Raw genomic sequence first — 21,197 nt, 5'->3', positions numbered from 1 at the left:
GGGTCCACAGGTCCTGCCAGGAGCCTGCTGCAGCACGGGGTCACAGCCTCCTTTGGGCATCCACCTGCTCCGGCGTGGGGTCCTCCACGGGCTGCAGGTGGATATCTGCTCCACCATGGACCTCCATGGGCTGCAGGGGGACAGCCTGCCTCACCATGGTCTTCACCACGGCCCGCAGGGGAATCTCTGCTCCGGCGCCTGGAGCACCTCCTCCCCCTCCTTCTTCACTGACCTTGGTGTCTGCAGAGTTGTTTCTTTCACATAGTCTCACTCCTCTCTCCACTGCTGTTATTCCGAGCATTTTTTTGCCCTTCTTAAATATGTTACCCCAGAGGTGCTACCGCTGTCACTGATGGGCTCAGTCTTGGCCAGCGGCGGGTCCCTCTTGGAGCCGGCTGGCATTGGCTCTGTCGGACATAGGGAAAGCTTCTAGCAGCTTCTCACAGAAGCCACCCCTGTAGCCCCCCTGCTACCAAAACCTTGCCACGCAAACCCAATAGAAAAGCACACAAGGTTCTTATATTACTTCTGTGTGCTATATGTCTTCTTTGATGTTAAACAAATGTTTGAAGACTGCAAAAGTAAAATAATAATGTATCGGTCTTTTTTAATGTATGAGCATTGTGCTGTTAAATGTGCCCGTGAACTCTTGGTATTTAAAGGTAATCAGTGTTCTGGTACTATTGTGTTACTACAATTTGCTATGTGTTAAAGAGTATTTGTTACATTTATATACACTGCTCTTCTTATCCCATGGGGTTTTAAAGCTTTTAATAAACTTAAAAAGACAAGAATGTTTACTCTTGATACTAAAATACTGTCTCTTCCAGAGCAGGGTAGCGGTTAAGCCTGAATGTAGCACTTTGGAAAAGGAAATTCCATAGTATCCAAGTCAAACATAAGTTAAATAGGACCATAAGTAGGACAATGTAATTATCCAGTGTGGAGCTGGGACAGGATACTGGGACCAGTGATACTTTTTAATGAAATATACCAGGAAATGTTTAATGACCATGAAATTCCTTTTGGAATGGGATCAAGGAATCTCTATTAGTAACCAGTTCAGCATTTTTTTTTTTCTTAATATTAACTCAAAAGGAATGATTCTTAAACTGTATTTGTGCTGCTCACGGGGTTGCAAAATAAACCTTCTAAAATAAGCTTGAGTCATAAATTCCAGTCCATCCTTAAAAAAAATTGGAAGTTGGAACTAGATGTTTTGGGGGTTTTTTTGTTTGTTTTTTTTTTAAAAGAACCTTAGCATTATTAAAAAAAAAAAACAACCAAACCAAACAAAACCCCCCAAACAACCCCAAACCAATCAACTGAACAAAAAAACCTGAAACTCCTCAATATGTCATCAGAACTCACATGCTAAGCATTAGCCTTTTGCAACTGGCTCTGGTCTAGTCGTTTCCCAGAGCTAGGCCTCTATGTTTCTTATTGACATTGCTCTGGCCTCTGTTCTGCTCTGCTGCCGTGCTAACCTAACGGGGTGCACGGTGCTTTCTCACCCAGCCCTATCCTCAAAGCACCTCTGCTGGAATAAGCATACCTGAGCTGCAGCAGATTCCCCTGGTCCCACCTGGTTGCCAGTTGAAAGAAATCAGGGGCGAGTCTGGTATTTTGTTCAAATAATAAAAATTAAGAAGATGCGATTTGATGCACAGATTCATCATCCTAGGGCTGGCGAGCCCAGCCTGGGGTTTTCTTTTAAGTCTTCTCTCTGCAAATTAATGAGGTCTGATTCTGCTTAGTCTATGAGTCCTGATGAGATCAGCCCTCCTTACTGCAAGCCTGTGTAAAATACAGCTTGTGCAGTGCATTTCAAAATTGCTCAGAACAGATGGTCTTACTGTTTATATACAACTGTTAGTATCAACTCTAACACTGAAAAGCATTGGTTTGAATTTCAGTTCTCCCTAGCTGTTTGGTAGCACAATGGCAGGATTGATTTGTAAAGGCTTTTTGTTCTTTTTATTATTATTAAAATCCCTGGTAGTCATAAATGATGGGGTTTTACTTGGTTTTTTTTGTTTTGAAGAGTGTGAGTAGGACAGCTGAGAAATTCTGGAGGCGCTGTGTATGACACATCTATGTAACAGGCAAGCTGCTAGACAGAGGCCAGGCAGATGTCTGCAGTTTCTTCCTGTATCTCCTCTTTGAGGTGGTGGTAGGATTCTAGTGAAAGCAAAAAAGCAGCACTGATACAGATACAAGTAGCTCATATGCACTTCATGGGAACCTTCTGCTCTTCTCATTTGAGAATAAAACTCCAGTCTCTCCAGTTAGGTCCTTACTTAATGAGCTTTTGTGGAAGTAAAGAATCAAGTCGGGATAGAGGCAATAAAGATACAACTAACGACAGAAGTATTTAAATTCTGTGAGTGGCTTATTGAAGTTACACCGCTTTCTGTGAAAGAGAACTTAAGGTGACCAGCTTTGTTTTGCACTGAGATGGACCAAGGTGGTTTGCACAGTCGGTTATGTCTCAGCTGTGGGGACAGCACCTTCCAGCTGAGTGTCATAACAGCTTTTCCGACTCTGCCTGCAAAAACACTTCTCTCCCTGCTCAGGCAAGAGAGGGCGATCTGAAGAGAATGGTAGACACCTACACAAGTCTGTGAAGAGCCCAACTTTGTAAGTATTTTAGGTGCCCCCAAGGTTAGGCAGCAGCAGAGCTGATCCTGGAGGCTTTGTTTCAGAGTTGCTCACCTCCAGGAGCCCTTCGGCAGCTGTCATTATGCAGCATTAGTCCAAGGTCTGTGAGCCAAGCAGAGGCTTGGCTGAAACATTACTTTCTAACTACTGTTGGCAAAAGCCACAAGTATCATGGCTAACAATGCCAGCTGATAGTGCATGGCCTTTTATTTTGTCCGTGCTCGGGGCTAAAGTGTCAGACTTGATTAAAAAAATAAAATTATGCAAGAATCCCAGAATGCGCCAGCTAGGTCTCATTGACAGTGGGTGTGCCTAACAAAGTGGGTTTGGTCAAAGAGGAAGATTAGCTCTGAGCATGCACAAATGCAAGCTAGTATAATAGCCACAGCACCTGAGGAGGACTGCAAATATAATGTAAATCTTAAAATAAAAAATTAATTCTGCTGCTCTTGACCTTGTATAAATGTTATATAAAGCATGCTCCTCCTTGCTTTTGTGGAGAAATCCTCTTGGTTTGTCAACTGTAGCATCCAGATGTCTCTTTTGTAAATTCTGGTGTTTGTCACCTTTCATCTGCTTCAGAAAGAGGACTTTGTGGTGTTCTCATGCATTTTTGCTGAGCTGTTTCCTAAAGGTGTAAGGTCTAACATAATGGCATGCCATGCGTGGCGTTCAGATACAGCACGTGAGTAAGAGGAGCGGCATAGAGAGACTGTTACACCTGAATAAAGCGGGAGAGGTCTCACTATGTTTTTTCCTACGGATAGCTCTCATACTGCTTCAGTGCCATCTACTGACCGGTTCTTAGACCATTTGCTCTTCACAGGAATGTTCTTGTTTGCTTTGTTAAAATAATTTTTCCTTTCATTAAACTTCTCTGATGGATTGTGTTATGCTCTGTCACAATCATTCTGATTTTAAGAGAATATTTCACTTCCTACAGACATTGTGACAGCAACTTCCAAGTTGCTAACAACAGCAGCTGTGTTTGTAACTACTGGAACAATCCCTTTTGGGCTTTTTTACCGTTCACAGAACAGTTTTATGAAATTATTATTCTACTATGTTCAGTGCACGTAAAGCAGGGAAGTATTTATCTTTCAAATCTTAAACTATATGAAGAATCACATTAATTTAAAAACAAAAGCATCTGGGAGGAAAAGGCAAGTCGGGAATTGGAAAACAGGCTTACTAGCCTACCAGCAAGCAGGAGCTGTTATCCGCTACAAATTGTTCTTGAGCTACAACAGCAAACTGCTGGGCTTGTGCTATTTTAAATTCCCACATAGTCAGGCAGAAATTGGCCCTGTTCTGCCAGACTCACTTCGGCAGTAGGACTGTGCTTGGCTGGATATAAGGATTTTCCATGTGCAGAGCCCAAATAAGTTAACAAGAAAAGATTTAGGGGCCAGACCTCAGAAGTGGTGAGAGCTGGGATTAGGCAAATCAGAAAGCTGTGCCATAGTGTAGATGTGGTGCAAACAGAGGACTCTGGGAGCTGGATTATGGCTGGGACTCCTGGGTCTGGGATTCCTGAACATCATCTTCCCTTCCTCAGTTACGCTGTCCATAATGGTAAGCCTAGTTACGCAAACTTTTTGCAGCTGAAGCAAATTCCATCCTATGGATTTTATAATCTATTCATTAGAGCCTACTCTTGTTTGGTTCTTAATCCTTAAATGTGCACATAAATCATCCATGTTAAAATAAATACTTAAATACAGCGGGAAAGCTATAACAATGAATCCAATGGCTCTCCCACTCTGTTCTTTAAACTCATTCTCTTCCAGTTTCCTTTTAATGGGCATTTAAAAAGATTATTTGTGCAGATCGTCAGTGAGAACATAAAACAACAAGCCCACGGATGTTTGTAGTCAGAGCTGAATAGGCTGAGGAACTGGAAACCTCTGATCAGCATGGTTCTGAGTCAGCAAAGCTTGTACCAGGCCAGCTCCAGAAAAAGGATGTGTAAGGCACCTAAACCCAAAACTGCACACCAGCACTTTCCACTGAGCTCTCTGGGATCCACGAATGGGACAGAAAGAATGGTTTCTACCTCTCCTGCAGGGGTCAGAGCAAATCAAACTCCTGGCAAAGAGCAGTCATGGTTACTTTTCTCTTGAACCTATGGCAGTTAACCTTTTCCCCCTCTGACTTCATTCGGTGGGTCAGGATTGAAAAAAAAAAGTGTTTGCCCCCAGCCTAGGTTTGTGCCCTTCTTTGCCTGAGCATCCCTCTAGGCTACCGGCTGGGTTACGTCAGACATTTCCTCCGGTCTGCGTATTCTGGCCTTGCAGTGGGCCGGGGTACAGCATGGACAAAGTTCAGGGCTGGAAGGAAAGCAAATACAGAGCAAATACTGTAGTCTGGGGAGTAACAAGCTGTAGGTTTGCCAAGGGGCTAATCACTTCTGAGAGACACTAAGCAACTTCCAGTTCTGACTGCTGCTCTGATCCAGTTCCTCTGTAGTCAGTGCAAAAGCTGACTCAGTTGACTTTAGTTCAGAACTTAATGGGGGAGTAGTACCTCCCCTGCTTTTGAGTAATCAGATTTGTGCGAATGCAGGAAGACACAAGCATGTGTTGCATTGCAGTTCCCTGTGCTGGTTGTATTTGCACTCCAGTTCTCTGACACGACTCGACCCTTCTAGGCTGCCGTTGCAGGGAAAAATCTTACTCTTTCCTATGCATACTAGTTTCTAATGACTAAGGATGCTTACTGATCCGGTAATGTGATTATTGCCATGGACAGAGAGAGGGATCAGGGGCAAAAGCAACATTTCAGAGACTGGAAATAGATATTTTCGTAGCACCATACAATTTGCAGAATCTTGCCGGACTGCTGCTCAGCAAGTGTGCTATGAACTCTTTGCTATTTTGAACTGAACTATCAAAGAGGGTTTTTTGGGCTTTTTCTTGATAGATGTATACCTGTGCTACAGAAGCTGCATCAGGAACTTAAATATTTCCTTTTTCTGGTCCTTTTTTAGACTCCAAGATGAACTTGGATGATTTCATCAGTATGAATCCCAAAGTGGGATGGGGCTCAGTGTTCCCCCTTCCGGACTTTGTGCAGCGATTTGGCAGACAGACTGATTACAGCTATTCCTTGGAAGGACAGTGAAGTGAACAAAGAAGTTCTCCCTGCTTCTGTTTTGAGTGGACGTGTTTTGTTTTGCTGCTCTTACATTGTATTTATGGTTTACATTTCTTTACATGGAGTAAGTATTTGGGCAAATAGAATACTCAATCAGAAATATCATGAACTGAATAAAAACTTTTATTTTGATTATGTAAGAAGGAACCTGGTTTTTAATATGTCAAATCAAAGGCAGACATCCCATCATAAGCATGTTACTTTTCCATCTACTGTGCCCAAATTGAAAAGAGCATTTACGTGCTGTAAGAAAAACTTTTGGAAAAATACATGCATAAAATACTGAACAATATAGCTCAAATTGTTAAATGTTACCACATTTTAGAAGTGAGATACAGTATGTTTTCTTTATGTTATGATTTCTATCACTTACATAAATAGACGGTGCATCTCAGTTTAGTCACTAACTTTATCGATTAGGCTTATTTAGCAATAGCCTAAAGGCCAGACCGACAAAGGGAACATAGATTTAGTAGTACAATCTTGAACTCCCAAGCACTATGGAAAACCAGGTAAGTATCTAGGTTTCTGTGCTGTACGAGGGGAGAATTAAATGCCTGCCATTTCAGTTAAACTGTTCTAGTGCTGACGGTTGCTGGAAGATGCAGTTGCTTTTCCTTCTTACGCTGGCTGCGCATTCTCACCTGTCCCCATGTGCTTGCACTTGGCATTTGTCTGGCCCCATGGTAATCCAGGGTAGGAAGCTAAATGGAGAGACAGAAGTAAAGTTTTTTTCTTCCTGCCTCTTAGCTCCTTGAACTGGCTTGCCATGAGGTCAGACAGCTGCTCTTGCTGGTATAAGGAAATCAGCAGGAACATATGGTTGGGGGGAAGGGAATGAGAAAACCTCCCCCATACAGGGTCGCTTGCTGCTGAATTTCCTTAGAGGCGATATCAAGCTGCATCCTTGCAGGGGAACCCAGGAAAGCCATCACATTGATTGGGGGTTTGGAGCAAAGTCTCCCACGTCTTAGAAGAGTGCCCTAAACATGGGATTACAGAAATTGGCTAAGATGGGGTATTTAATTCTCTGGTTTTGGACATGCTAGCATATCATAGAATCACAAACTGGTAGAATAATTCAGGTTAGAAGGGTCAGGCGGTCTCTAGTCCAATCTCCTGTTCAAATCAGGTCAGACCAGGCTGCTCAGGGCTTTATCCAGTCAGACCTTGGAAACCTACAGGGACTGAGGCTACAATAAACATTTGTGATGGACTTCAGTCTTGGTGAGGAAAAGCACAATAACAGTTTTAAGTATTAAGGGATCATTTTATTTGTAAGTACAGAAAAATATAAAAACTTCAAAGATACTTACATGTATATTACTGTTATATAGGTGTATTGTTATATACATATTCTGTCACTGTATCTCCCATCAGTTCCAGAAAATTTACTCAGCATGTTAGCAGCCGAGACAGACCATTGAACAACTGTGGGATTGATTCACTTCATCCAGACATCTCTTTTTCTGTGTCATAAGGGCTGGCTGAATGCAGAAACTTACACTTTTCTGTTGCCAGATGCAGCACAGCTGGTTGGCTGTGCAGATAGGCTGCTACTACACGGATTCCTTGGGTGCCAGCACGGGCTACGGATAGGAGGCCAGTTGTCGGGGCACTCGTCTGCACAGTGGGAGAGTTGATCTGTAGTTTCTGTCTCTGTGAACCAGCTTCACCAGAAGAGATTTGAGATGATGGAACTCAGGATTCCTGATAAACTGGTGCTCAGAGCTCTCCTGAGATGGGGCAGCTCTGGATTTAACCAGATACACCTGTGTAAAAGGTCTGATTTATTGGTGTTTGGATGAAATGGCAGCTCTTTCTGCATGATGCTGATGTCGCAGGCATGCTTTGAATGAGTGAAGACATTGTTACTTAGTATTTTTGAGTGATGTAAGACTGGTTGTGAATGTGCACAGCAGCAGAAATTTGCCTGCTCAGCCCTGTATAGATGCTAACCCAGTGCCCAGGGCATTGCACGCACTGCCCAGGTGTCCTGGTTTCGGCTGGGATAGAGTTAATTTTCTTCCTAGTAGCTGGTACAGTGCTGTGTTTTGGATTTAGCATGAGAATAATGTTGATAATACACTGATGTTTCAGTTGTTAGACCAGGTTAGACAATAGTAGAACTGCAAATTTAAAGATCCACGTTTTAGATGAATGGGTTATGTTAAGCACTTTTTATCCTTCAAGTAAGTGATTGAATCTCATATACACAGAGTTCCTGTGCATTGCTCAACGGACCCTTTAAGTTGTCGCAGAGCATTAGGTTCTCATCCCTCCCTACTTGAGTATGTCATTTGATTTAAATACTGAGCTGCCATCCTCAGCTGGTTTCTGGTGCCTGAAATCCGTGACACACTCCCTTTAGGGAGGCTCAGACACAAGAATTTGCCTGGTTTAATCTAGTTTCAGGATCGAGGCTGTTAAGGAGAAGAGTCACAACCATTATTCAGAATATACAAGTTTAAAAAAAAATCAATGTGGAGAGACAGTTCTTTTTGTCTCTAATCATTCTGAACAGATGCTTAATTTTACATGTAGCAGGCTGGGAGTGTGTGGTGATAGCTTTTCTATAATTAACAGTCTTTTTGTAGCTCTTGTAAAAAGTTGTCATTCCAGAGGGATAGGTAAAAGCCAGGGAATGATTTCATACAGTGCTGAGGATGTTAATACTGTGGTGCTGCCTTTGTAGCCCCTCAAGCCTGATGGCATTTCATCACCATTTCAGATGTGCTATCAGAAAGACAGAATTCAGGAATACACCAAGTGCTCATTTAGGGCCCCAAATCCAAGGAGGAGCTACTTGCTTCACCATAATTAGCAGAGATCAGACCTTTTTCTAATGCTGATTAGCCCTGATGTCCTATCAGAGGGACTAAGTGAATTCCCTCCCCTCTTTGCTCCTTTCTCTCTCCAATTAACCCTTGTCCTGACTGTTTTGGGGAACTTGCTGTGTTTAACCTTTCTGCTGCCACCTCAGACTGACATGTGAGGTGGCCCCACCAGCATGGTTTACTCACTGAGCACCACAGTAAGTTGCAGACAGAAAAGCAAAGTTTGTTGAGAGCCATTTTGCCCAGTGCCTGCAGAAGCAGCACTGTCAGAAGTACAAAGAACTGTCACTGTAAAGCTGGTGGCGACGAGGCAACTTCGCTGCCAGACATCACTAATAATCAGCTCTGTGATCACAGGTGTATTTAAACACCTAAGATTCAAGCAACTTTATACCACGAGCATACATACATATGGGGTACACCATACGGCAGAGCACAGCTTGGTGGTCTTCAGGTGCAGCTCCAAGCTGGCCGGTACAGCCACCCAACCCAAGTGGTGCCCTAGGGAGAGCCTCGCTCCTTGATGCAGGGGAGCTGGGCTCATGCTACTATGAGATATGAAATAATATGAAAGTTTTGACATTACTGCAGGGCTGATCTGCTGGGCTGCACTGGCACAGCAGGATCAGCATGTGCTCACCTACACTCCATGCTGTCGATAGCCCTTGAGACTTTTAATCTTCCCTGTGTCCAGATGATTTCCCGATGTATCCAGCACAAAGATATGTTGCTTATTCACTTTCAGTACAATGGTTATTTAGTGCAGCTTAGCTTTCCATTCCCTTTCATCCTTCTTTACCTTGTCCTTTCCCAGAGTGAGGTCTTTCTGTTGTCCAGTTATTACAGTATTTATGTGCTGAGAGTCCCTAAGTGGTGGCTTTTTGGACTCACCAGTGAGTCAGGCATTGAACAAAGCGAGGAGAAACCCCCCTGCCCTCAGGTCAGTTACTCGCAATCCCACGGTCTCCCAGCTTCTGTATTCTGTCACTGGAAATTCATAGAATCATAGAATCATAGAATCATTAAGGTTGGAAAAGACCTCTAAGGTCATCGAGTCCAACCGTCAACCCAACACCACCATGCCCACTAAACCATGTCCCTAAGCGCCGCATCTACACGTCTTTTAAATACTTCCAGGGATGGTGACTCAACCATCCAACACAAATTCTCCAACACTTTTACTTCTAGACCTCATAGGGCAAGACCCTGATAGCCTTATACTCATAATGGGGGGACATCCTACCCCACGGGTAGTTCCTCTTGCCTCCATCAGGCTATTGATGCAGTAAGCTACAGCATGAGATCGGACACCCATGTCTCTCCTGCCTTTTTCTCTTCTTCGCTGCTGCTTTTTCATTAATAATATAGTTTATTTGATAACTAACCTCTTCTATTCGCCTGTTTGAGACTTTAGAAGAAAAATGCTGTTTTTTCTGGCACACATTTGCTTGGTCAGCACATTTTTGCAAACTAATACATGACCAGGTCTGTCTTGAGAAAATACCATTTCTCAGTTGGCCAGCAGAGAGAGCAGTCAGCATTCGGTGGACGTGTGGGTTGGGACGCTTAGCCAGAGGTGCTCTCCTGCACACTCGGCCCTGCCAGTAGCTGTTACAGTTAAAAAAAAATAATTCTGACAGCAGTGCAGAGGTGATCTGTATCTTGCAAGGTTGTGGCTAACGGGTTACGTATTGCCCTAATGTCAGTGCCAGTCCTTCCTGTGCATCAAGGGCTATACGCCAGCATCATCAAACCACCTACCAATTTTTGGGTATCTGTTCAGCATTCACAATCCCTACTGAAATGGGTGTGTGACAAGTTAGAATATCAGACTAATTGCTTTGCTATCAATTTATGGACTTCAGAGGCTAAATTTAGGTACCAGGGATGCTGCAATCTGATCTGCGCTATTAAGGAAGCAGGGAGGCACCGGGGTGCATTTGTGTGAATCAGATTCCAGGATGAGAGCCCCAGTCGGGACATTTTGACCTGCGTGGCCTCCTCTCCTCACCCCTCGTTGTCCAGCAAGAGCCTTGTGCGTGCTCTGCAGCACTGTTGTTCTCCAAACATCTGCTGTAAAATGGCCATCTCTGGGGTCCACTTTTCTTTTGTTAGAATGACTTTGGTCCAAATTTTCTCATTTTTCGTAGGTTTTTTCCCCCGCCTTTTCAGCTAATGCAGGTTGTAGACTGAATGACCTGAGAAAGCTGTACCAGGGAATAGGAAGGAGGTATGAAAATCCCACCGCGTCCCTGCAGTAGTCACAGTTACCTCCCACCGGGTGCTGTTACCGAGACACTGTCCATGACCCAGGTGGTGGCTGTCCCCCACGACTGGCACGAGCCACGCTGCCGGAGGGGAGGACCTGCAGAGCATCACTTCACGCATCACCCGGCTGAGCAGATGGCTCCAGGTTTGCTGGGGTTGCCCTCCTATGACACTTTGGATTTGCAGGCTCGGAGAATCTCATCTCCTCTCGAGGTGAAACCTGTCTGGACGTCTGTGTCTCTTCAGGTAATTACCTACTCAGAAATTTGAGGGAGGGAATGCTGGTGATTTTCTTCTCCCTTCTGGCTTCCTCCTTATGCAGGAGTTGGCCTGGTTGAGGCCAAGGTTAATGAAGCATACCCAGAGTGAGGTCTGGAGACATCTGCTCAGGTTTGCTCAGCAGCTGCGTGCACCCTTCCCTGTGGAGCTCGGCTGTCAGTGAAGGTTTTTGTTTGTGATCATGGAGTCAGAAGCGAAGCACTCCATACAAATGCAGCCTTTCAACATGTTAAGTGCAGCTGCATTAGTGGTTCTGGAAAATCTCTCCAGTTTGGCCTAAGATAAACAAATATGGTTGCTTAAGTATCCTCAATGTTTCCTTATACTTACAGTAGGAAATACCTTGGATACTGAGGGCAGCTAAAACAAATCTTGCTTAGTTATCTAAGGCCTCTGGCAAGTCCCTGAGTTTCTGAGTGAGCTAAGCCACTTCCTAGGCATGAGGCGTACCGAGCTTCGTTTTATAGCGATAAAAATAAGCATTCAAAGGACCTGAGCTGTGAACTGTCACTCACAAAGTCCGAGTGAAGCGGCATTATTCACCTGAAGCTCATTTTGAGTGTCTGGCGCTGGTGCAGAAGGAGATGAACAGGGTGTTTCCGACGAGCTGGATTCCTGACATTGTATTACTTAAAAGCAGGAAATGCACATTTGGCCTGGTTCAGTGTCATACTGGCCTTCCCATGCGAGGCTATATCTGGAACCCAAACACTGCAATAAGGCAGGAATCATTATGTGTTGTTTTTTTTTAAACGGCCTACACAGTAAGAAGATGGTAGTTATCTCAGCCTTCCCTTCTTTTTAGTATGCAATTGTGGCGGCATGCTTCCCACCGTCTCAGCTTGGCTGCTGAAATGGCAGCGCACCAGCTCCACGCTTGGAGCCATCCCGAGAAAATGTTCTGCTGTGGCTTTTAACCATTTAGCTGTAAAGCTCCCTCCGCTTCCACTGTTTCTAACTGCTGGGGTGAAGCAAGGGTTTCCAGTCCCTGTTTATAGCCAGTGTAATCAGTTCAGCTATTTATACTGTACTCACCACAGAGCACTTCGCTGTATGAAATGGTCACAGTTATATTTATACCAGTGCAAAACCAAAGTCATCACAAATCGAGGAGGCAACGTTCAGAGGTTTTTTTCCTTGCTTTGTGATGCTATTTCTTCGGCAATTCAAACTTTTATCAGGGAAAGTCACACTCCTAGGAAGAAAATACAGCCCACTGCAAGTCAGGAATCCCACTGGTGTTTATCTGCGCTTGTGCTTTTGTCTTGCATGAAGTAAATGCCACTATTTAGTCAAGTAGCTTCCACCAGCTGCTACCTCAGTATGAATATGCGGCACTGCCAGCAAAGTCCATAGAGTTGTCTTAGTCCAGAGTTTGATCCGCTCTGCCAGAGTTACTAAAAATACCTTTTAATATGCTAAGGTATGTGTCTGGCTAGAAGTAGTTTCCAAATGCATCGTTCCATGGAGTTGCTACAAAGCAAACAGAGCCCGACCAGCTCGGTCCCGAGATGCAAAATACCAGTGCTGGGAATGGCTGCGGGGGTCCAGCCTCTCTCCTGGCTGGGGGGCACTGGCATGGTGCTCCCCCTGCCTTGTTCCCAGCAGTAGGTTGCGAAGAAGGGACTTGGAAGGGATTTGCAGTGCCCTACCTGCCGTATTTGTCAGATGTGTTTTACTGGGAAGATTGTTTCCTTGATCCTCATTCTCATTTAGCTTATTTGATAATTATTAAATTAAAAAACCCAGGTTGGGTATTTTTGATATCTGAAAGGCCAAGTGAGGGACCTGGTTCCCAGCAGAGAAGAGCCACACACAGTCCCAGCAGCCGCTGCTCACCAGCCTCTCCAAGCTCACACCATGCATGGAGGTCGGATCTGTGCATGGAGGCAAAGCCCCAGCCTCCTCCAAGCCGCTGCCAAAGGCTGCATGAGCAGGGGGGAAGCAGTCACCTTCCCTGATGTCTGCAGAGCCCGAGTGAAACCTTTCTGCCGATGGTCTCTGTGGCCTCGCTGCTTTGAACCGCTGTGGAAACCCGTGGCTGTGGAACGGCTCAGCCCAGCCCTGGCCTCACGGGTGCAGGTCCCCAGCCCTTGCCAGGGGCCACCATGTCCCTGTCACTAGTTCCATGCAGGGGCAACATAGGCGGTGGAACTGGCAGGCCGTTACCACCCCACTTGGGATGCTTGCTGGGTTTACAGAAATCCTCAGAAATGGGGATTATTTGTGCTCATTCAATAAACAAATGCCCTGGCTTAGCAAGTGGAATCCACAGCAAAAAGCCACACGTGGAGCTTGTCCAGCCTTGAGGACAACTGAGGCCCTATACGTGACAAAAGCACACGTGTGGAGTCCAAAAGAGGCGTTACCATCTTCATCGTCACTTGGTCTTGTCTGAGATGGCATCGTTGTATCCCGCAGTGAGGTCTTCTGCCCTGCCTGCATAGTGCAGTAGAGCCTGCTCCCAAATAACATTATAACTACTTCTCGCTGCTGCTTAATGCCGTTTGGAGAATGATCTATGGACCTCCAGCAGTACGGCCATTAGCACAGCTGGATTAGCAAGTGGAAGCTTTGTTTTGAGCTTTCTGTAATAAAATACCGCTGTGCTGTGGCACGCAGGCTAGCTAGGGTTTCACTGCCAACTTAAGAAAATGAGGGCAAAGGTTGATTAAATATTAAGCGGGGTGCAAGATCCCAGCTGATGCAGTTCATATGATAACCTGAGGATGGGCTGGAGGTAAAAGTGGCTTCCTGAGATACCTTAGAGGGTATTACAGCAAAACACCCTGCCCATCAACAGGAGCTTTGGGGTTCCTCCATCAGTTTCCAACACCAAGAGGCTTCAGAGGTAACGTGTGCTCATGGAGAGGGACCAAAATGAGGACCCTTGGAATATCTGTATCCTTTTCTATTCGGATTTCCACCTCCTTCGTAAATCAAACACCATTTCTGGCTGCGTTAAGACTGTCAAGCAGGCTATACTTACATCAGGCAGAATATATTCATGAAAAAAAAAAAAAGAGGTTCGTGATTAATGCAGACACATTCCTTCCCCACCACAGGATGAACCATGTCCTAAAGCCTCTCCTTCAAGCAAAGCTGCTGCAGACAAGAAAATTATTGACCTTCCTTACACTACAGAGCCAGGCTTCTGAAAGACAGCTTTTATTAATTGCGTGTCTGTATGTCTGCACGCGTGTGTCTGTGTGCCTCTCCATGCATATGTGTATAGACGACTTCTTTCACAGCAGCATGTTTTGCAGTGGGTATCAGCTCCCCTGCTTGCTAAGCTCACCTCAGCATTAGCAATGAGCTGTGTTAAATGATATCCTCACCGCTCCAGCTAGCAGTTGGCTCTTCCTGAGGAGGACCCACACCTTGGCTACTGCTACCTGGACGGGTGTAAGGGCTCCGAGGGCTGCTGCTCCACTCCCTCCCTTGCTGGCACAGGCACGGGCAAGTAAATGTGGATAAATTTAGGCCCTTTCCTTTCCGAGGCTCTGAGGCCAACATTTTACAGCGCTCCTAGTGATTTTAACTCTCATCACCACCCCCCGCCACATCCCACCCCCCCTTGCAAACATTTGAAGATGTTATTTTTTTCTGATCTAAGCCATGTCAAAGCTTGGTTCCTTTAGGAAGACAAACTGGCAGTGGAAACTGACAACTATACAGGCAAATATTGTATTGCTTAAAAAACTTTATTTAGACTGCTCCATTGCGGGGAGAGTCAGTTTGTTGGCTGTTTTTTTTCTTTTTGGATGGTGCTAAAGATGCCATAAAATTAGCTACAATATTATTCTAGTGATTTGTACATTTCATATTCATGCACCTTCAAAATTAAAAGCAATCATGATAAAATGAAGCAAATAAACAGTCCTGAGGAGGACCTAGTCCCTTTCCTCCGCACTCCCAGCAGCCACTGAAGCCAGTGGGGGTCCCAGGAGGGCAGGAGCGTCAGAGCCCGGGCTGAGCAGCACAGAGGGTCCTTGGGAAGGCTTTGTTGCTCTGCCATGGGGATATTAATGTTTCTGGCCAGCTGACAGCATGTGCAGCAAGCATAAACATTTGGCTCCAGCAAAGAGTTGCAGACAAGGGAGGCAAGTTGTGCACAAGATAAAGAGGGTCCTTGCGATAGCATCCAGCTCGGCGAGGGCTGTCTCCGGTGGAGGGCCGCAGATGCGAGCGGGATTGGATGCAAGGGCCCGCAGTACCCTTGGGGGAAAAGCGGACACGGGCAGAGGGAGATGCAGCCGTCGGTGGGAGGATGGTGGTTTTACAGCGGGGCAGGACACTCGCCTGGAGCCTCTGTTGGGGCTCCCAGCTGCTGGCTCATCCTGGAGCCCTGGTGGGTTGAGAAAGGCTTGAAAATACACCATTGGGGTATGTTAGGGGTCTTAGGAAAGAGCTCAGAAGCAGTATTGAACACGCTTGAAGTACCGCTTTTGATCGTGGCGTGTTTTGCATCCAAACAGCTGCCATTTTCATAGAATCATAGAATCATAGAATAGTTTGGGTTGGAAGGGACCTCTAAAGGTCTCTTCCCCAACCCCCCTGCCATGGGCAGGGACATCTTCAACTAGATCAGGCTGCTCAGAGCCCCCTCCAACCTGACCTTGAATGTTTCCAGGCATGGGGCATCCACCACCTCTCTGGGCAACCTGTGCCAGTGTTTCACCACCCTCAGTGTAAAAAATTTCTTCCTTATATCTAGTCTAAATCTACCCCCCTTTAGTTGAAAGCCATTCCCCCTTGTCCTGTCGCAACAGGCCCTGCTAAAAAGTCTGCCGCCATCTTTTTTAGAAGCCCCCTTGAAGTACTGATAGGCTGCAATAAGGTCTCCCCAAAGCCTTCTCTTCTCCAGGCTGAACAACCCCAACTCTCTCAGCCTTTCTTCATAGGAGAGGTGTTCCATCTCCTGATCATTTTCGTGGCCCTCTTCTGGACCTGCTCCAACAGGTCCTTGTCTTTTTCTTATGCTGAGGGCTCCAGAGCTGGACGCAGTACTCCAGGTGGGGTCTCACCAGAGCAGAGCAGAGTAGAGGGGCAGAATCACCTCCCTCGACCTGCTGGCCACGCTTCTTTTGATGCAGCCCAGGATACGCTTGGCCTTCTGGGCTGCGAGCGCACATTGCTGGCTCATGTCCAGCTTTTCATCCACCAGTACCCCCAAGTCCTTCTCGGCAGGGCTGCTCTCAAGCCCTTCATCCCCCAGCCTGTAGTGATACTGGGGGTTGCCCCAACCCAGGTACAGGACCTTGCACTTGGCCTTGTTAAACCTCATGAGGTTCCCACGGGCCCACTTCTCGAGCTTGTCCAGGTCCCTCTGGATGGCATCCCGTCCCTCTGGCGTGTCGACCGCACCACTCAGCTTGGTGTCATCTGCAAACTTGCTGAGGGTGCACTCGATCCCGCTGTCTATGTCATTGATGAAGATATTAAACAGTACCGGTCCCAATACAGACCCCTGCGGGACGCCACTCGTCACCAACCTCCATCTGGACATTGAGCCGTTGACGAGTACCCTCTGGATGCAACCATCTAACCAATTCCTCACCCACTGGACAGTCCACCCATCAAATCCCTACCTCTGCAGTTTAGAGAGAAGGAGGTTGTGGGGAACTGTGTCAAAGGCCTTACAGAGGTCCAGACAGATGACATCTGTAGCCCTTCCCGTGTCTACTGATGTAGTCACTCCCTCGTAGAAGGCCACTAGGTTAGTCAGGCAGGACTTGCCCTTGCTGAAGCCATGCTGGCTGTCTCAAATCACCTCCCTGTCCTCCATGGGCCTTAGCATAGCTTCCAGGAGGATCTGCTCCATGATCTTCCCAGGCACAGAGGTGAGACTGACTGGCCTGTAGTTCCCCGGGTCTTCCTTTTTTCCCTTTTTGAAAATGGGGGTTATGTTTCCCCTTTTCCAGTCAGTGGGAACTTCACCGGACTGCCACGACTTCTCAAATACGATGGGTAGTGGCTTAGCAACTTCATCCGCCAGTTCCTTCAGGATCTGCAGATGGATCTCATCGGGTCCCATGGACTTGTGCACCTTCAGGTGCCTTAGGTGGTCTTGAACCTGATGTTCTCCCACAGGGGGCGGCTCTTCACTCTCCCAGTCCCTGCCTTTGCCTTCTGCGGCTTGGGCGGTGAGGCTCGAGGACTTGCCGGTGAAGACCGAGGCAAAAAAGTCATTGAGTACCTCCGCCTTCTCCGTGTCCTGGGTAACCAGGTCTCCCATTTCATTCCGGAGAGGGCCCACATTTTCCCGTCTTCCTTTTATCCCCAACGTACCTATATTTTGCAGGGGGCTGGGGGGGGATAAGTGGGTAAAGAGCACCCAGGCCTCCGCTTTCCAGCTCTTTCTGAGGAGACCAGCCATTCACACTAGTTCAGGCTTAGTTCACGCTCTGCGTTCATTGCAACAGGCTTTTGGAACTCAGGTCTTACCCTGTATGTCGGCAGACAGAGCGGTATTGCTGTGCTGCCACCTGCGGTAAGCGAGCCTTCAGGCTCTCACTTTCTTGAAGGGCCAAGCAAGGCAATTTTGCATTTTTGCAGTCTCTAATTCAAAAAAAAAATAAATACCTTTGTGAATATTAAAAAAAGACCTTGAGGCCTTAGGCAGCCTGAGGAGAAGGGGTGTAAGGTGCTGTTACACCCCTGGGTGCAACACCTGCTCTGCCTGGCTCCATGTGCCGGAGGATGGGTGGTGCATAGTGGCTTCCCTCTTGCAGCTATCGCACGTGCATGTGCATGTGTGTGAAGCCGGTTAACTTGGCTTTTTTTTTTCTTCTGAATGTTCAGAAGCAGGGAATAATAAAATGCAAGTTTTCCACAGAGACCAGAGGAAACGAATTACTGGCTGGGTGTAGCTGAGGGCAGAGTCTGGCTCATTAGTTTCCGTGAAATAATTCCCACGAGACCTTGTGGAAACTGCAGCCATGGGTGAGGCCACGTTGGAGCAGGTTTACTTCTGAAGGGACTGTGGCTGTGGGTAAGGCCACACTGGAGCAGGTATATCTCTGAAGGCATTGTGGCCCATGGAGAAGGCCACGCTGGAACAGGTGCACCTCAAAGCAACTGTGGCTGTGGGTAAGTCTATGCTGCAGCAGGTATACCCCTGGAGAGACTGTGGCTCATAGATAAGGCTCCACTTGGAGCAGGCACACCCCTAAGGGACTGCAGTCTGTGGATAAGTCCAAGCCAGGCAGGGGTAAGGGGAGGAGTTCATTGCAATGCTAAACCCTATAACCTGACCCAAAGGGACCAGGGGTGGAGATTGTAATGGAAATACCTTTAAACTGTTGTAACCTGGGATTTGAGTTGCATGTTATGGGAATTACTATAGCAGGAACCATCTGAAGCAATGGAGGACAAGCCTTACAAGAAGCAGTGCAAGTGCAGCAGTGACCTGACCTAAGCTGGCTTTGGTGCCCAGTAACTCCACGCAACACACCACCTCTCCTGTCCTGAGTGGCCACCGTAACAGATGGAGCCCAAAGTCATGGACTAAATGAACTCAGTGGACATTTTACAGACATTTCACAGAGGTGGTCCATAGACTAAGGGAATCTGTGTATTATATCAAAGGATGGGAAGGGGGGTGGTGGTTAATGAGGAAGTATTGGATAGTGTGGGACCTGAGCATGACGTAAATGGTATGGAATAAGGGGTGGAAAATGTGCTGGTTTTTGGCTGGGATAGAGTTAATTTTCTCCATAGTAGCTAGTATGGGGCTATGTCTTGGGTTTGTGCTGAAAACAGTGTTGATGACACAGGGATGTTTTCGTTACTGCTGAGCAGTGCTTACACAGAGTCAAGGCCTTTTCTGCTTCTCACACCACCCCACCAGCGAGTAGGCTGGGGGTGCACAAGAAGCTGGGAGGGGACACAGCCGGGACAGCTGACCCCAACTGATCACAGGGATATCCCATACAGTATGACATCATGCTCAGCATATAAAGCTGGGGGAAGAAGAAGTAAGGGGTGGGGATGTTCGGAGTGATGGAGTTTGTCTTCCCAAGTAACCGTTATGCATGATGGAGCCCTGCTTTCCTGGAGATGGCTGAACACCTGCCTGTTGATGGGAAGGAGTGAATGAATTCCTTGTTTTGCTTTGCTTGCGTGTATGGCTTTTGCTTCACCTATCAAACTGTCTTTATCTCAACCCACGAGTTTTCTCACTTTTACCCTTCTGATTGTCTCCCCCATCCCACCAGGGGGGAGTGAGTGGGTGGCTGCGTGGTGCTTGGTTGCCAGCTGGGGTTAAACCACGACAAGAGAAAAGGTTAAATTCTCCTTTCGTACTATAATGTAATTCATTTCCTGTTTTTCACAACTGTCTAGACACAGATCTAACGAGCATTAACCCTGAATCCCATCATTGGGTTAAAAATAGAGGCTTTAAATATAAAAGTGTGTGGTAACAGAAAGATTGTAGGTTTCTACCTACTGCCAGGAGCCAGCTCTTTTAAAGGAGAACCAGTTAATTATCTATAAGCAAGAAAAAAACAAATAAAATTACTTCAGTTTCAGAGGTTTAAAAAGGAGCCTGGTTGCTTTATATACACCAGCAGCAACACAGGCACTGCTGAGCCGTGGTACGGGCAGGTTGATCCCCCTTCAGGAGTTATATTTGTCTGGATTTACACCTCCAGCTATATCCAAAAAAGAAAGAATAAATTCCACTTCAGCGGGAGAGCTATAAAAAGACCGTGAAAAAGTAATTTAACAGATAACCCATGTTGAAAACTGTGGTCAGGCTCTGGTGGGAGACGCATGGACAAAATGTTCCCCAGGCCCAGCTGAGGAGGGTGCCCCAAACCCGAAGGAGAAAAGTGATTGCTGTGGTACGAAAAGGCACCTCGCATTGGGAAGGCAAGGACACAGTGCTTTGGGTCCCAACCTACCAAAGCATTTAAATGCTTGTTCAGTCATGACCAGACTCAATGGGACTCTCATCAGCTTAAGCTGGATCATGGTTGGGCTGGACTTTGGCCCTAGGTTAAGCCTGGCAATTGTCCCGCAGGTGCGTAGCCTCCTCTGACACTCTTCCCGCAGGCTGGGCTGCCGCACCAGAGCGGGGGGAAGGAGAGAAAGAGATTTCTGGCCCATAACATGAGCTAAACCCCTCACAAAAGTGTGAGTTTTGGCTGTGAAGGAAAAGCAAGGAGAAAACAAAACTGCAGTCCACCCTAGCCCGGCGCTGTGTGCAAGCAGGGAGCAAGGAAGCTTCTAGGCCATCGCTGACAGTTTGTCACACATACTGTTCCCATCAAAGATTACCCATAGAGACATAATTTTTTATGTACTTCACAAATACGCTTATTCTTGTAGGCATATATTTTTAACTCAGTGCTCAAAAGCTCTGTTAAAATAAGTCAAAATTCATGGTGTGCCGTGAAGAGGAGGAACTCGTGTTTCCTGCACTGACTGCGTTTCTCCGTCTATAAACACAAACCCTGCAGGGTTGTTTGTTTGTTTATCCTGTGAAGCTGGGAGTGGGCGTCTTTTCTGCCCCACCACCCGATTTCAGCAGTCGCATGAAAGCAGCAGCACCCCCGGGGTGGCCAGGCTGGACCTGCCACCTTGGCCACAAAACCTGTGGGTGCTGCCTCCCATGCTCGAGGCCCGTTCTGAGCTGGACCAAAACCATCCAAGGAAAACATATTAAAAAGACATTAGTTTGTTTGTTTTCTACTAAAAAGCACAGTATACTACGCATCAAGTATGGCAAGGGGTAAACTGGTGTCTGCAGCTTAGGGAAAGCCTTTGAACCCACACAAGTTATTTATAGAGCCTTTTAGAAAACAGCACGCTCCCATTTCTGCAATTTTGATGACAGGAGCAGCACAGGTTTTGTCACAAATAAAGCAACCCCCTGCGTGATTGATTGGGGTTCACCCCACATCCCTTGTAAAGCAGAGAAGCAGAACTGAGGATTAGGGAAAGTTGGGGCAAAGCTGAGTCATAATCTTAATATTTGTTGTGCAAGTA

The 21,197-nt window shown here is 46.4% G+C and overlaps 1 protein-coding gene across 4 annotated transcripts in view; it reads left to right on the top strand.

Annotated features, from left to right (window-relative positions):
* Nucleotides 1-21,197, top strand: part of NTAQ1 (N-terminal glutamine amidase 1) — a 41,497-nt gene that overhangs the window by 7,949 nt on the left and 12,351 nt on the right. For 2 of the 4 annotated variants that reach the window (XM_076329141.1, XM_076329145.1), the window contains one exon: nt 11-2,026. The exons of 1 other annotated variant lie outside the window; for it this stretch is intronic. In XM_076329141.1, the coding sequence (XP_076185256.1) occupies nt 11-231 (221 nt within the window). In that variant the 3' untranslated portion in view covers nt 232-2,026. Of the gene's footprint in view, nt 1-10; nt 2,027-5,650; nt 5,953-21,197 lie in introns of those variants that run through there. One more of the 4 variants, XM_076329142.1, reaches the window with a different exon arrangement.

Source organism: Aptenodytes patagonicus, chromosome 2 (genome assembly GCF_965638725.1).
Source record: "Aptenodytes patagonicus chromosome 2, bAptPat1.pri.cur, whole genome shotgun sequence".
Lineage (NCBI taxonomy): Eukaryota > Metazoa > Chordata > Aves > Sphenisciformes > Spheniscidae > Aptenodytes > Aptenodytes patagonicus.
This window is presented reverse-complemented; position numbering and strand designations above follow the sequence as displayed.